The following is a 17,997-nucleotide window of genomic DNA, read 5'->3' as shown; positions in this document are numbered from 1 at the left end:
ATGCATTATATATATGATTTAATTTTTAATTGTTATGCCAATTGAGTTTCTCTAGCAACAACATATCCAATGATTATCTCCTCTCAATACAGCTTTTGCTGTTTCCCAATGTACCTTCTGGTTTGTTCCCATACTTCCTGATTCAGATTACAATATTTTTTCCATTTCTCACACAAAAATTGTTTGAACTTAACATTAAAGGTCAGGTATTTGAGGATATCTTAATGGATTGTCTCAAGAAGATTACAGGGTTTAATCATTCCCCTATTTTTTTTTAATTAAATTTATGTTAATCTGTAAAAAAAAATACACATAATGTTGTTATATAAGCACTTGACAACCTAATTTCATCCTTGACTCCCTTTCAGAGTGTGAAAATAATTATCCATAGTGTGATCTAGAGAAGACACTCAAAACAGTGTCACTCTGTCTTGTAGTGTGACGTGACTAATTATTAGGAAACACATAATAATAAAAGTAAAAAAAATCACTTGTGTTAAAATAAATAAATATCTAAAATGTGATATATAGTATATAATATAAAGCTGGTAGATTTTATGCAATAAATACACTAACAATAGGATATATGTTATTGTCAAGAGGCTTGAGATACAGTAAGGGTGATTAACTGATGTACTTTGAAAATTATCCAATGGGCTACTCACGTGTTGCAGAGCCTAGACTGGCTATGGAGGTAACACAAACCCACTTTTTACTTTAGGACAACCAGTATTCATCCAGTCTTGCTCAAATGTATAGATATAAACAATATTTATTAAAAACAATTTACACAGATAAAAAAGCCACAATATTGCCTTATTTTAAAGTCACTCGGGTATAGTTCCACTATATGTATTTAGTGGGTGTAGTCCACCGGTCTAGAGGTCAGATGGAAACAGATTATATCCTGTTCAAAACTTTGCCTCAATACAACGGGACCGTAGCATTGCCTTCCTCCTGGCTGACATGTGCGTAAAGTGGGAGTGGCTAGAATGGTTCTCTGACTTACGTTTTGCCATATAAGTACGCTTTTTCAAGGAGCTGGTGTGCGTTATCTAATTGTCCTTATATAGGCAGTTCCAGGAAGTTGTTCCACCATCTTTGAGGATGTGATGTCATCGTTGAAATTGTCGCCATATTTGAAAAGAGCAAAAATTCATTTTAGTAAGGGCATAGAGTTTCTCTGTTTTATTTATTTATTGGATTATCCTATAGTGATTGTATTCTTCCATTAATCCTTAGCTCTCAGCAACATATAAAACCTACAGTATTTATATATATATATATATATATATATATATATATATTCTAAGGATTTGTAACACCTTCAATTATTTATCTTAATAAAAACAATGTGCATAGATAGCAGTTGGCATATAAAATCAAAGACGAAATAATTGGGATGAATAATTGTAATATATGCTATATCATAAAAAATATAATTAAAATACCTTTTAAATAACGTCATTCATATTAAAATATTTTTAAGTTAACATAAATAATCCCATTCAATACATTGCCCCGGGCTAAACATGCCCTCTGTATATAATTGGGAAAATGTTCTATCTTGTAATAGAGAGAGGGATAACCCATCTGGAAGGCAAATAAAGTTTCTTTAAATGAGCGTATTTCTTTCCCTTTCCGCTTGTTTCTTATGTTAAACTCTTATAATAAAATTATAATTATTGTGGATCTAGTGGGAGGGGAATTTAATTGAGGTGATGGAGTTCTAAATCCTTAAAGGGATATATTAACCTCCAACAAGAGGTTTATGTAAGATATGTAAAATCTTATGTTATACATATAATTAATGTGGTAAAAGATGTAAGGGGAAGAGGGATTTACTTTAGAAAATAAAGAAGTTTGAAATCTTCATTAGGTACAAATGTATTCATGGTATATTCCACTTCATCTCCATATGTCCTAAATTATTGGATCTATCTCCCCCTTCCAATGTGGAACCTCTTTTCTGATCCCTATAAATTCTAATAATGATGATGTGATTGTCTGCTTACACTTATTGGTGTTGCATTTTCATCATAATAATACAATGATCTTCTTGCCTCAGGAGAAAATAAATACAGCAAAATAGTGAAGTACAGTAAGGATGATTAATGATGTACTTTGAAAATTAGCCAATGGGCTACTCACATGTTGCAGAGCCTAGACTGGCTCTGCTCTGTAGGGCCACCAGTATTTATTTAGCCACCAATCAGCAAGTGCTACCCAGGTGTTGAACCAACAATGGGCCGGCTCCTATGCTTATATTCTTGCTTTTTTAAATAAAGATAGCAAGAGAACAAAGAAAAAATTATAATAGGAGTAAATTAGAAAGTTGTTTAAAATGGCATGCTCTATCTGAATCATGAAAAAAAATGGGTTTTGTGTCCCTTTAATATGTTATGCTCAGAGGATAAAAGAAGAGAGGTGATACAGCTGCATCTCCTCACCAGCAGCAGCACTTCCTCAAACTGTAGCTGGCTAGCCTCAGGTCCTGTAGCCCACGGGGAAATCTCCTGGTGTCTTGGTAGGCTAATTCGGCCTTGCCTCTTATTACAGACTTTACATGTAACCAATGATAAAGCTACAGAATATAACCTCACATTTTCATACTATGAATACAGACATCCACAGATTATCTAAAAATCTTACTATGGAGGGCTCTATTTGATTGTTGATATGGAATGGGACTTTTAAATTATGCTCATCATGTTCTTGCAAATAAAGTGTAATAAGGTTTTTATCATCACAGGATGACCCAGTCTTTGTTGGATGGCAACTATGTAGTATTTCTACAAATCTAAACAAAAAGTTACTGATTTAATAATATTTTAATTTAGATATCACACTATTATCGCAGTAATTTATTTTTCTGACTACTTGATGCTCTATCTAGGCTGGCGGTACAAAGTGTCTGTCGAGATTGCTGGCTCAGCAAGTGTAAAAGGAAATTTCAAGGTTTCTTTATCTGGAACACTATATGAAATTTACAAGTAAGTAAACACAAGAGCACATGGACTGTCTAAAATATATTTTTTCTTTTAATTAGTATATCAGAACCTGCTAATGCTAATGAAACCTCTGTTATACTATTTAGATTTGTCAAAATAGATTATATAATTATTAATATGAAATATCACAGTTGCATTAGCCATTATTTAAGTGTACATAGTATACTATACATCATCATTTGAAGGGACAGTAAACACTAGAGAAATGAAAATTCGAAAGAATACACAAAAGAAATACTGATGAAAATCGTCAATATTCATTTGTTTCCTTGAATTTTTTTTAGGGCTTAATGCTTACCTTTTGCACATTGGAGAGTGCACTAACCCAGTCCTCTTCCATGACAGAATCCTGGCCGAGCTAACAGGAGGCTCCTAGGTCCTAAACTAGATGGTTTAGTGAAGGCCTTGGGAGCCTCCGCGGTAAGGGGTCGATTTATGAAGCAGCGGATGCTGCTTCCGACCCACTCCGCTTCAGTTCCGCCTGAAGCGAAAGTTAAGAAGCAGTGGTCCTGCTCCTTAACTCGTCTGCCACCTCTGAGGTGGCAGACAGCAATCAGTCCAATCGAATACGATCGGGCTGATTGACACCCCCTGGTAGTGGCCGCAAATCTGCAGGTGGCACTATTGCACCAGCAGTTCACAAGAACTGCTGGTGCAATGATAAATGCCAACAGTGTATGCTGTTGGCATTTATCGATGTGCCGTGGACATGATACGCTTCATCGTATTATGTCCGTCCGCACAATAATAAATTGACCCCACTGTCTCCTATTAGCGAGGCCGGGGTTCTGTCATGGAAGAGGAGAGGGTTAATTTTTTCACCTGTACCTTTGACATTTACATTTGTTTTAGTGATTGTAAAGTTTAATAAATAAGTGCCCGGCATCTAAAACTAAGCTTAAAAACAGGGGCACTTTCATTTATTAAAGATTACAATGAAGCTTCCTTTGTAAAATACTTACCTTTGCTTTATGGAAAACAGACAGCCAATCCTCCACGAGCAACTCCTGCTGTAGTTAGCAGACTGATGACAAATCCGGCTTCCTCCAATCATTGTGTGCCTCACGAGCTGAACACCAAAAGGGGGCACGCAATGATTGGAGGAAGCAGGATTCGTCATTGCTTTGCTAACTACAGCAGGAGCTGCAGTATTTGTCTCTTTTTAAACTAAACAAATACCGAATAGTGCAGGCAACTATTATTCTGGGAAACAAATATTCATTACAAAATTGTCTGGGAAAAAAAAAAAATCTTGGCTGCACAAGTCTAGCAAATACCTTGTAATTCCTAATGTTATACAGGTTTCCAATAGGTCAACATATCAGCAGAGTCTCAACATTATTAGAACAGATTGACACCTTGTTTTTGGCAATTTTTTGTGTTTGTCAGGCCCCACCACTTTCCTTATTTGGAGGAGCCAATCCAAACTTGAGCTTGAAGAAGGCAGAGCTTGCCACTGTCATTGTGTTAGCAAAAATTCCATTGATTGGCTTCAACACAAATTTTGTTGAAAATCTTCCATTTTCAGAGTTGGATTACCGAAAAAGGGAACAAAAATAATGAAATTATGTTGCAAACTGTTTTACTAAACATAATTAAGCACTTTATATTACAATCTTAGTATTTACTGTCCCTTTGCAAATGATCTGCATACAAAATGCTAACGTTGCAAGCACTACTTTGTTAGAGAACATTATTTGTGCATTGCTGACCCTAGCTGACTATATGCAGAACTCTGAAAAGGGTTAAATATTTAGGTAAAGTTCCGCTCAGAAGCCTTAACCACTGCAGCCCCTGAGAAGGGCACATTCAGTGATTGGCTGCTACGGTACATAGTACTGCCACTGCTGATTTAGTCACTGGGTATATCCTGCTCAGGAGATGCAATGGTTGTGGTTAATGAGCTGGACTTGAGGGGGATAAACAGAATGGGCTAGATTACAAACGGAACACAATCAATAGAGTAGGGAGTGTTATTTTTTGAGCATGGTTAAATATTTTAAATAAAGCATCTTACACAGATTAAACTTTTAACAAGCTCTATACTTTTAATTGATAGCACAGAGAGCGCTATTAGGGAGCTTATTATACTATGGAAAGTGGTGACCTAAATATTGAGCTTGAGCATAATCCAAAAATACCACTGTAAAATTTAGCTATTTTTGAGATTTAAATTAAACCATTATTATAAATAGTATAGCACAGAACTACATGAAGAACTTCACTTATTGAGAACCATCAGTTTAGCGTGCCACTTGCTTAGCTCTCTCTCTGCTTAGTGTTTGAGTGATATACAAAATACATTTTACAGTGCACTCCCATAGAATTCTATTATGTGAGAGATTTAGCGCACCTATGTTATCTGACATGTATATGTTAGCGATACCTAGATTTTCGCTCAAGCAATAAATAATAACTTTGGACGTGTAATATGAGTGCAAATATATTTGCACTCTACTTTCAATCTAGGTCATAATAAGCTAGAGCCAGTATTAAGAAATAAATTTGGTTAAATGTGTGATTTAATAAAGACATCTTTTTAACCTTATATACTAAATGCATGGTTTACTCTAACAGAATTACTCATATGTAACATATTTCCACAGGGGACTCATCACACCTGGCAGCACATACACGGCTTTCATTGACCAGAATAAAAATCTTGGGACTGTCACTGGAGGGTTATTTATGTGGCACAGTGACCTCTCTAATTTTTTTTTCTCAACTAAATTATTGGCTAAATCTGTGACAGTGCAATATGGGAAAGATGGTACCACGTAAGTCTTAAACATATCATACTTACATAAATCAAACCTTATAGTGAAAAAAAACAGAAGAATGATGTTTACAAATAAAATAGAGTGCTGTTACTTGAGCATTTTAAAATATTTTTGGCCAGATTACAAGTGGAGCAGTATTTAAAGTTCCTGCTCGAGCGTTAACTCCGCTAGAAGTAAACGTTTTTGAGCACGTCGGGTAGCGCTCGTATTGCAAGTTAACCCGACATGCGTAAAAAGAAGAACTTAGAATATCACGCACACAATAATGTATTCCCCCATAGTAGTTAATGGAGCAAAAAAAGTGGAAAAACACCCTACTTGCTCGCAAACTTGATCGCCTATTCTTAAAGGGACAGTCTAGTCAAAATTAAACTTTCATGATTCAGATAGGGCATGCAATTTTAAACAACTTTCCAATTTACTTCTATTATCTAATTTGCTCAATTCTTTAGATATCCTTTGTTGAAGAAATAGCAATGTACATGTGTGAGTCAATCACACAAGGCCTTTATGTGCAGCAACCAATCAGCAGCTACTGAACATATCTAGATATGCTTTTCAGCAAGTGATATCAAGAGAATGAAGCAAATTAGATAATAGAAGTAAATTAGAAAGTTGTTTAAAATGACATGCTCTTTCTAAATCATGAAAGAAAAAATGTGGGTTTCATGTCCCTTTAAGTGCGCTAATCGACATGAAAATATGAATATTTCACATTCCAATATTATTCACATAGAAGATGTTATTTTTATTCATAAAAACATATTTTTATATATATATATATATATATATATATATATATATATATATATATATACACAGTAAATATATACAGTATATATGATGTTTTTTGCACAAATATTTATTTATACCATATTTTGCTATGTGCAGAACATTTACACTTGAAATATTTACAGTAAATACACAGTATAACACTTTATTACAAATGAATGCTACATTAAAGGGATAGTAAAACAAAAAATGTTATTGTTTAAAAAGATAGATAATCCCTTTATTTAACATTCCCCAGTTTTGCATAACCAACACTGTTCTAGAAATGTACTTTTTACCTCTGTAATTACCTTGTATCTAAGCTTCTGCTGACTGCCTCCGTATCTCAGATCTTTTGACAGACTTGCATTTCAGGCAATTAGTGCTGACTCTTAAATAACTTCACATGCATGAGCACAGTGTTATCTATATGAAATTCATGAACTAATGCCCTCTAGCTGTGACTGCCTGTCAAATGCAGAGGTGGCCTTCAAGGGTTTAGAAATTAGCATATGAGCCTACCTAGGTTTAGCTTTCAACTAAGAATAACAAGAGAACAAAGCAAATTTGATAATAAAAGTAAATTAGAAAGTTGTTAAAAATGACATGCCCTATCTGAATCATGAAAGTTTAATTTGGACTTTACTATCCCTGTAATTTGATTTTTTTTTCATGTTTTCAACTGTGTAACTGCAAATGGCTCCAAGGCACTTATATAAACGTCTTATGTGTGTACATATGTATTTATGTGTTTATATGTGTTTATATGTTTGTAAATACACATATATATATATATATATATATATATATATATATATATATATATATGTTCAAAGAAAAATAGCAATGGCACTACATAGATAGAGTGGGGATGCTCCGTCTGGTTTTATTATTATATATACCTTCTGACTAGAGTGCTTGTGCAGAGAAACAACTTGCAAATATAGTCTAAATCACTAAAGGGTTTGAGACTGAAAGAATGCACTTATATAGCACTTCTAATACCCCTGAAATGTTTAGACATCATTCTAAACAAACAGGACCAAAAGGTTTAATTCTTAAATTAAAACATAACTTTTATTACTACAAAGGTTGTATAAAATCACTGTGTAAGTGTGTGTAGTTTAAAAACACATAGAAACTTGAATCAGAATTATTATTACTGTGATGAAGCATAGGCATATATGGGCATAATTTGAAAGCAACCACGATATATAGTGTTAATTCTGTGGACAAATGTTAGTAACCATAACAAGGTGGGGAGTTATTGTTCGATAATTATGTATCCCACTAATTATTTAGCACTGGTTAACGTACCGAATCAAAGATTGTATCACATTGTGCTAAGTATTCACACTATTGTGGGAATGAGTGTGCCCAAATAAATCAGGGCTGTTTTAGTTACAAAAATAGCTACGTGATATACTTGCCCTTAAAGTAGAGATCCACTTGTGAAAGGAACAGGGTTGTGCTGTTGATATTACCCTTTTAAATTATAGTGGTATAATATTGCTCAGTGGGTATACAAATAAATTCACAATCATGTTAAATAATGAAGCGTTATTCCTTCACGCTCGAGTAGAGCTTTCAGTTGATTTGGGGCATGATAAATATAACACCATGCAGCACTATGAGCCTTTAGTTGGCGTTGCTATATTGAGTCTTTTTTAGAGCAAAGAGATTACTGTGCCCATATAAACATATATCCCATAGGGATTGCTATTATCCCATAGGGGGTACCTTTTCACACCTAACTGGTATACATTGGCATACACCCTGTGGTGCATTTGTCATTTGCTATTTGTTTTTATTATCGATTTTAATAAACACCCATATGTTTTTACACATATATCCAGTTTGATTGGTGTTTTGAAAAGACCCTCTATTTAACTACCCTTTGGCAAGACTGCCAGCCCCGCAATATTCCTTCCAACCACAGTGCCTGTGACGTCGCTGTATCGTATGGCTGCTGCTCGTGGTGAGGATTGCCTTTCATTAGCTAGCTGGTTTGCTGCAAAAAATCAGCCTGCTCCTACTGGCACAACTGAGTGCCGCTCTATTTGTGAGTACCCTGCATCTTCTTGTTTTTTATACCTGGTTAAAGTTGGATTCACACATGTGGCGCCTCTGTCCTTTTTTGTTTTTACATGGTGTTATTATGAGTGTAACTTTACATTGTTATATTTTTTTAATAGGTTTTGTGACACTTCCCCCCCCCCCCCACCGCTAAACAGTTAAGCAGAGCTCTGCGGTCGCCCTATTCCGATGAGCGATAACTTCAATTGTGCTCAAGCAATAGTGTTTACTTTCATCTTTTAATACGAGTGAGAAACCCGATGCAGGCAAACATCCGTGATAAACCGCTTTTCGCTCGTGTGTAATTGTTGGTGTTCTACTTGTAATCTAGCCCGTTATGGGTTTAGTTGTTGATACTGGATAGCTTTGCTTTTTAAAGGATGAAATACAGAAGTTTAAATTACATTTTTATAGGCAAATGGTAATGGTGTTTTAAGCTACATAATTTGATTTTGAAGAATATGTTATGACTTTAATATTCAACAAAGGATAAGAGCAGTTTATTTGAAAAGCTCATTAATCAAATTCAACATATTTTTATTAGATCCACACAAAAACAAATTATGTGAAAAATTTCAATGAGATTCCTATGCATAAACAAGGCACATTGTATAAAACTATTGAGGCACCTTCATGTGTTAATTTTTTATTTGGAACTAATATATATTTTCTTAAATATAGATCTAACTATGACGAAGCCACTATAGTTTTTCCGAATATTTGTTGACACATAACTATTTTTTGTTTGAGGGGCGATTCTATCTCCAGAGATGTGGAACAGCTATGGGCGCCAAATTTGCGCCATCCTACGCGAACCTATTTTTAGGTTGGTGGGAGCTCTTCCACATCTTTGGAGATAGGAATCCCTTTCATAGTAATATTATATATTATGGACGGTATATTGATAATTTTGTTTTTTGTCTGGGAGGGGGACAGGGATTCCATTAACAATGTTCACCAGTATTCACAAAGAAATAATTTGAATCTCTGTTTCACTATTGAATCAAGTACAGAGTTACTAAATTTTCTGGATGTAACACTGAAACCACATGATAGCATCATTGAAGTGGAACTATATCGTAAACCCTTGTCGGGTAATAGTATCTTGAAGTATAATTCTTGTCACCTTTTAAGCTCTATTCCGAAGAGTCAACTAATTAGGGCAAAGCGTAACTGTTCTAATTCAGTTGTATATGAACAAAAAGCAGCTAATGTAATGGAGAGATTACAATTGCGAAGTTACCCTAAGGAGGTTTGGAAACAGGCTAAAGATGTTGTTGACAGAATACCTAAAAGTACCAAAAAGGACAAACATTCAATTTCTCCCATTTTTATTACATCTTACAGTATAGAATATGTTAAGATTTGCAAAAAATATATCCATACTTCAAAATGATGATAAATTGAATGAAATTGTGAGCAATGGTTGTAAATTTGTTTCACGGAAAGCAAAAACACTTAGGAACATATTATCCCTTTCTATGTTACCTAAAGAAACTTCTGGCACATGGTTGCAGAAGAGAAATGGTTACTTTAAATGTAATGCTTCTAGCTGTAAAACCTGTTCACATATCATTCGGGACAATTCTTGCAAATCGGAGGTACTTGGCAAGGAATTAGATATCCACTATTTTATCAATTGCAATAGCACCCATGTTATATATCTCTTAACCTGTCAAGGATGCAAAATACAGTATACAGGTCGAATGAAGAGGTCCCTTAAGGACCGGTGTTTGGAGCATCTTAGATCAATTAAGGATCCAGAGTCTAAAACACCAGTGGCTAAACACTTTAGATATCACAACAATTCTGACAGCACTTTACTTAAGATACAAGGTATTGACATTATACCTAGGCACCCTAGGGGTGGCAATAGGGAAATTAAATTGGATGAAAGAGAGGTCTTTTGGATCCTCCACCTTAAAACTAGGGTGCCCTCTGGTTTAAATTCAAGGATGGATGTCAATATGTTTATTAAACATTAAAAAAAAAAAAAAATTAATAGTATTGGAAAATTGATGTATCTGTAAATTAATGGGATTTGTTAACATATTCTTTATCACTGTGTACAATTTTTTGTGCTTCAATTCAATCTATATATGTACTTACAGGTGGTATTTAGCATTTAATGTATGTTTTAAACACAGTACTTTATGAACATGTATAGATAAGATCATTCATTAGGAAACAGATGATCTTAGTAAGCGGCAATTGCACTATACTTTAATTATCCTATATGTTGTATATACTTTTTTTTGTTTGCCCCCATCTCCAGAACAGCTGGTGAGACTCCTGTTAATTTATATTACACTTTATTGAAATTAAAAAAGAGAGAGGTAGATCTACCCTTACATGGCAGTTATTTATCAGAGTATCATAGATCTGGCCACATAGCTAGGGGATTCAGGGTCCACAATATACCTACGATAGGTAGAGAGAATCCAGAATTTAGAAAGAAATGGTGCTATATCCTCAACAAGTGCTCTTTGGACTTAGTCCTATTAGTAATTGAGGAAGTGACGGATATTTTGGCCAAAGTAAGGATTGAAATACACTTGTTTGAAACTGCACACAATAGTACCTTAACTAGTGACCAACAGGAAAACTGGCTGACTAAAATTTCACAACAGATTAAAAAGTATAAAAATGACCTAATAGTATTCAAAAATAGGAAATTGGAAGCAGTAAATATTGATTACATACAAGGGAAGGTATATAAGTGGTTAACTGCATCACGTGGGGGGGGGGGGGGGCAACCAAGGAGAAGGCAGAGAAATATGAGGGTAAAGTTTGATACGGTTGACACCAGTGGGGCAGATCCTTCTGACACAGACAGAAACCTCTCAATCTCATCACATCCATCACCCCCAACACATAGCGATCAGGGTCAATTTGTTTTTTCCCAAACTTATAAATCTCACTCTACTCCTAGCCAATTTTTAGGCGTTACCACATGATCCCGAGGGGGAGGAACAATAGACCCCATATTAGGAGGGCGCGGTACCAGACACAGGCCCCCCCCGACGAGGCAGACAGAGGATAAAGTGATAAACTTAAGTACACATAGCCTATCTGTCATTGAGTGTGAGGTACTTAACAAGGGTTTATCCTTTGTGCCCAGCACTTCCTTCTCAGAATTGGATCAAAAATTGGATTTTCATAAATTGAGTAGAACTATGAAAATCAAGGAATTTTTTCAGAACACGCAAACTAATAGAATTGCTTCTCCTATTGAATGCAAGTGTAAAAAACCAAGCTCCTTTGAACCTACTAATTGCAGCCCTAGTATCAAAACATTCATTAGATTAGTCACACAAGACTTGGATACAAAGAGAACACAAAAACCTTGGAAACATAATCTCTCTAGGGAACAAAGGGAACCTATTAAATCTCTCCAGGATGACCCCTCTATAGTCATTAGACCAGCCAACAAGGGCGGAGCCGTAGTTCTTTAGAACTATTCTGACTATAGGGGGGACATCCTTGAGCAATTAGCCGATAAAACTACCTATACCCTATTGCCCTCAGACCCAACCTGCACATATAAAAAACAATTAGACACACTTATTAAACTTGGACTAGAACAGGGATTTATCTCTGAACAAATCAGTGAATTTTGCACTACCATGTATCCTAGGATTCCAATCCTCTATACCATCCCCAAAATTTACAAAACATTGGACAAACCCCCTGGCCGCCCTATAGTGTCTGCTGTCCAGTCACTACTACAGCCAGTAGCCCAATATGTTGATATTCTATTACAGCCCATAGTTAGGGCATTTGTTCCTTCATCCTTGACACAAATTACCTAATTAGACAGTTCAAAGGTATACGGATCCAGGAAGACGATATCCTGGTCACTTTAGACATTAACAGTTTATACACCATCATCCCGCACCAAGAAGGTCTGACAGCAATCAGAGAACATCTAATACACAGTCAGGTGTATGAGAGCCCTCCTGTTGATTTCTTGCTGACCCTGATAGAGTTTTGTTTATAGAAAAACTACTTTCGGTTCAAAGGTGGTTTCTATTTACAAATTGCGGGCACAGCGATGGGGTCTTCTATGGCCCCATCCTATGCCAATATATTTATGTCACATTTCGAAAACCAATATTTGTGGGGCAAGTTTGATGAGTCTATTATCTTCTATCGAAGATATATTGTCAATATATTTTTAATCCGGCGTGGGGGTCAACAAGAACTCCAGGATTGGTTTCATACCTTTAACAGTACAGATACAACGGTTAGATTTAAAATGACTGAAAGCGAACATGAGATACATTTTCTGGATATTAGTATCTATAAGGAGGGGCACACTTTAGGTACAACACTGTATAACAAGCCTACAAATAGGAACTCGATTCTTAGAGCGGACAGTTGTCATCCTCCTGCACTTTTAAAAGGCATTGTTAGGTCCCAAATGATTAGGATGTTACAAAATAATTCTAACAAACAGACAGGGTCTCCCAGCTCAGTGGAGTGAGGGATAAATTCCTTCAAAGATGGTACAGACCACGTCTGGTCAACAAAATACTGGATGAGGTGTCACTTCTTACTCAGACTGACCTAATCACTGAAAGACCGAAGGTAGTAACCAGTGACAAACTAATCATGGCTACAATATTTACACCAAATACCACGAAAACTGGACAGATATTAAGAACACACTGGCCAGTAGTAGCATCTGACCCGAAATTACATTTTATGACAAACATGGACCCCATGGTGGGGTATAGAAGAGGGACTAACTTGAAGGATATGCTCATTAGAACTGATCCCAAACAGTGTTATACCACTAAGGCCAAAGTAAACATCAAAGGATCCTATCATTGCTTGGGGTGCACTACATGCAATGGATTAATCAGTACCAAATTGTTTCACCATCCACATACCAACCAGAGCTACACTATCAGACATTCTCTTACTTGTACTACCTCACATGTCATATATTTGCTTTTTTGTCCATATTCCAACTGTTATATTGGTAAAACTACATGAACATTGAGAGAACGCATGGCCCTACAAAAGGGTGAATCGGACCAGCCAGTGGTGACACACTGTGCAATCAAACACCATCCGGTATCATCTATCCGATACATCTTAATTGATCATGTCCCGAGCCTGGATAATGCGTAAAGCTCAGTGGATGTATAGGCTGGGCACAATCAACCCTGGAGGGCTGAATATAGCACCAGACTTTAAAGCATTGATTTAGTTCTGGCTAGTGTGGCACTTACCGGGAGTGCAATCCCATGCCACCAGGATTATATTGGAACAAATGGGGGTTCAGCGTTTCTATGATCAATGGCTGTTGTCCCCTCTAGTACCAATAATATACAGCAACAGGAAAATCTTGTTTATTGGATACTGTGTGGAAGTCCAGGTGTGTATGGGTGGCCACTCAATATCCCACACTTCCCAACCAAATTTCGCTAGTGAACATTACCTTATCTATATGTACAAATACACTCACTTATGTTCTTCAGTATACTGATGGGGTACAACAAACCAGGGGTACATTTTGTCACTCAACGAAGGCACCCACAGACGGTCATAGTGTGTTGGAATGTGAATATCCAGCTTTAGCTCAACTGTAACCATGTATTAATCTAGGCATGCCTTGATTTACATAGATTCCTGGATGGTTTAATTCACTAAGATGAAAAGCAGGTTATATAAATCCATGTGGATACAAGCTAGATCACTGTATATTGGGAGTCTAGTAAAAAAAAAATGTGTCATAATTTAATGTTACAATCTAATGTGTGGATTCTGGCAATACGAGTTGCTTTATACATATACAATAGATGAATTAGATTCAACATCTAGGATGGTACAGTGTAGTCCTATAGTGCTTTTTTGTTTTTAAGTGTAGGTATTCTGCAACATTTTTTATTTCTAATTTTAGGCTTATTTTATTTTATTTTGTTCCATGTGGCATTTTTTACAAAAAAGACACGGTTGGGTCCCTACTAATGCAATGTAGGTGACCAAGTCCATTGGCACCACTATATACATTATGGTAGTGGTTAGTTGTTATGAGATAAGGCCACATTGGGGTACATTTGATGTCAAATATGATGCATAATATAGACAAAAGATGTATGTCAATATTTAAGCAGAAGGGTTATGTGCACGACAGTTATTTGATTAGTTCAATGCACTTTTATCAATGAACATAACTCTGAGTTGGGGTTACCCTTGGTTGGTTGTTGTTATATTTGAGAGTTTATTTGCTTTAAAATACAATGTGTTACGCACACCGGAAGTGATGTGATTACACTTCCGGCTACATGAGACATTGGAACGCAATCATGAGTTCCAGCACTAGAGTCTGGCACCACTGACATGATAGGCAGGTATGAGACGTGTATTTTGTCACTATAAATTGTGTGTTTTGGTTCACATTTGTTATGCTTATGAAGGGGATAATATCCCGAAAACGTTACATTAAAGTGTTTTCATCGTTTGAAAAAGACCTGTGAGTGCAATCTTTCATTGGATTATAATGGTATATCATTGCACCCAGGCAGATATCCTCAGGTGGGTCGGGCTTCAGAGTGGTTTTATATATATATATATATATATATATATATATATATATATGTAAACTGTGCTGTGGTTTTAGTGAGTGCCCATTTCAGAGTGCAGAAATGTCATTCACTTTATATCTCCTATGGGTAGATGTCTCCGTCATTGTGTGAACAATTAGACTAGTGCATTGTTATCTATATTAGCGGTCGCCAACCAGTGGTCCGTGGAAGCGCACTTATATAGTCTCCAATGGGAGCCTTGTTCTTATGCGGTGAGACACGGCATGAGAACTAGTGCATGGGAAGTTTCTTGTTTAGATGAGAGGCCATGAGATCTATCTCTGGAAGACCCCACTGGTGGTCCATGAGAAGATGTTGGTGGTCCTTGACACCATCAAGCAGGAATTAATGTCCTCTGATGTTGTCACCCCTGTCATCAGTGAAAACAGACGGAGGAGGAGTTAAATTACAATCTACCTACACACCTTGCGTAGTACTGTGCAACTTGCGTAGCTAGATTGTATTTTTAACTCCTCTCGCCCAGTGCGCTGCTCAGAGGAAGATGCTTCCATTCTAAAGCCAGCAGAGGTTGGTATAGTCTTGGCTTGAAATAGTGGAAATAAAGTATATAAAAAAAGAAAATCTTAAAAAAAAATTCTCTCTTATATTTCATATATTTTCTTCGCCTTTACCTGTCTTTTCCTAATTCCTTAATATGGACTTACAACACTGTTTGTCTTCCTCCCCTCCATCTTCTTTTTTATTAAATATTAATTATTTTTCATTCTAATAATTTTATTCCACCTGAATTCCAGTAATTGCCATCCAGCAGATCAGCCATATCCCACCATTATATATATATATATATATATATATATATATATATATATATATATATATATATATATATATATATATATATATATATGTTATATTAGTTGCCAAAAATATCAGTCGTGGATTGGCTCACATTCATTTTGAGAGCTTTCTGATATAAACTTAATTTATGACTCTGATGTCTGTCTATGATTATGAGTAGTTTTGAATAATTCCTAACTGGGGAAGTAACTTGGAAGACTTGTGGTCCTTTTAAACATCATTCTTTTTTTCCCACTTTCTGCCTCTCTGTTTCCAGTTCAAAAGTTGGCACTCACCCTTCATCTGTCATTTGGAAGTATTCTCTCAGTTCTGTCATTCAATTAGTTAATTCCAAAAAATAATTCTTAAAAATGTGTAAATATATACATAATGTAAACTTAGCTATGGTTATACTAGTTATGTACAGCAGTATATGTGTGTGTGTATATATATATATATATATATATATATATATATATATATATACTGTATATATATATATATATATATTTATATACACACACATTATAGAGGTTTGTACCTTTAAAAAAAAAATAATGTTAGTGGTCCACGGGATTAAAAATTGTGAGTTTAGTGGTCACAGCGGCCTGAAAGGTTGGCGACCCCTGATCTATATGCATTACTAGGATTTGGCAGTTGGAGGTCACAACATCACCTATGTGCATGGTTCTATGAGTTGTTGGAAAATTCCCAAAACCCACCAAGACATTTACTCATGTATTTGATTGTAGGTACAGGGGTTCTTTCAAAGCCTCAGTCTATCCTGCATATTAACAGTGTCTCCTAATTTGAAACAGAAAAATCTCCACTTTCAAATGAGAGTTCTCTTGTCCCCAAAGATGCCTAGTAGACAATTTTGTTGCAAATGGAATAACCTACATTACTAGGCAGCATGGAGCTATTACTGTGAGGCAAGAGCTTTCCACAGAGTGGCAATATCTGTTTCTCATACCATAAAGGCAGTGAAGTGAAAAGGGGTCAGTACCTATAGGATGCTGTCAATTACCAATTAGTCATTTGTATTAGTTATTGTCTGCACTACTGGATACCTGGGAGGATCTTCACCTTGGAAAGAAAATAATACCCTGTATTGAACAAGTGGGCCATATACCCAACATATTTACAGGTGATCAACAGGTTATTGTGATCACCTGGAACACTTTTAAAATTAGAGGTTTTCTGATAAGTAGGGGCCCCATCTCTTCCATTAAACACTCATAGAGAAAAGAGACCCTATTTCCAAATTTAAAAAGTCCTCTTTTTCTAGTAAGTTATCTCATGCCTCACTGTTATTGGTAGGTGATTGTGCAAAAAGATGTCTGAAAAGTATTTTTTTAGTGAATGAAACACCAGTGTAGAATACTCTCCGAGCAAGGAAAAGGGGAGTTTTGTAGCACAAGGAAATTTCAGAAACATAAGATAATCAGGTTGTCATGGGTTTTTCAAGAGATTTAGAATCTGAAATTAATAAATTAAAATATCCATGAAAACTCATCCTATGCACATTACAAGGAAGTTCTGATTGATTGAAATAGACTCCATAGCTAGTAAAATATCGTACCAGATTAATTAAGACTATTTTTTTTTATTTTTTTTCAGGACTACAGTCTGTGGATTGTATAGAACAATAAAAAACGATTATCAGCTTATTGATAGTTGTTTATATAAAGATTACTTTGCTGACTGAATAAAACTTATTTAAAAACAAGAAAGAATTTTGTTTTTTAAATTATTTTTCTGATTTATTTATTTCTCTTTGCTCACATAGGGCTATATTACAAGTGGAGTGCTATTTAGTGTTCCCGCTTGAATATTAACTTTGCGAGTTGGGTATTATAAGTTGAAAGTAAAAAGCTAGCTCTTGCAAAAGCAGACATGTGCAAAAATATATACTTTGCTAAGTTTTGATTGTATAATTGCATTCCCCCATAGACTTCAATGGAG

General features: G+C 35.6%; 1 protein-coding gene across 1 annotated transcript; it reads left to right on the top strand.

Annotated features, from left to right (window-relative positions):
- The first annotated feature begins 2,883 nt into the window (after nucleotides 1-2,883).
- Nucleotides 2,884-17,786, top strand: LOC128640511 (pancreatic lipase-related protein 2-like). Its single transcript, XM_053692987.1, has 3 exons — nucleotides 2,884-2,993; nucleotides 5,618-5,788; nucleotides 17,653-17,786. The coding sequence occupies exons 1-3, from the start codon at nucleotides 2,884-2,886 to the stop codon at nucleotides 17,738-17,740; spliced, it is 369 nt and encodes a 122-aa protein (XP_053548962.1). The 3' UTR covers nucleotides 17,741-17,786.
- The last annotated feature ends 211 nt before the right edge of the window (nucleotides 17,787-17,997 follow it).

This window comes from Bombina bombina, chromosome 9 (assembly GCF_027579735.1).
Source record: "Bombina bombina isolate aBomBom1 chromosome 9, aBomBom1.pri, whole genome shotgun sequence".
NCBI classification, from domain to species: domain Eukaryota; kingdom Metazoa; phylum Chordata; class Amphibia; order Anura; family Bombinatoridae; genus Bombina; species Bombina bombina.
The sequence above is the reverse complement of the archived record's forward strand: the minus strand, read 5'-3'. Positions and strand labels throughout refer to the sequence as shown.

Bases quoted from the DNA above. Each gene is read 5' to 3' on its own strand.
- LOC128640511 (XM_053692987.1), top strand. From the start codon at position 2,884: ATGCTCTATCTAGGCTGGCGGTACAAAGTGTCTGTCGAGATTGCTGGC. The intron at 2,994-5,617 runs GTAAGTAAACAC...ATATTTCCACAG, and splicing joins ACACTATATGAAATTTACAA to GGGACTCATCACACCTGGCA. The intron at 5,789-17,652 runs GTAAGTCTTAAA...ATTTTTTTTCAG, and splicing joins TATGGGAAAGATGGTACCAC to GACTACAGTCTGTGGATTGT.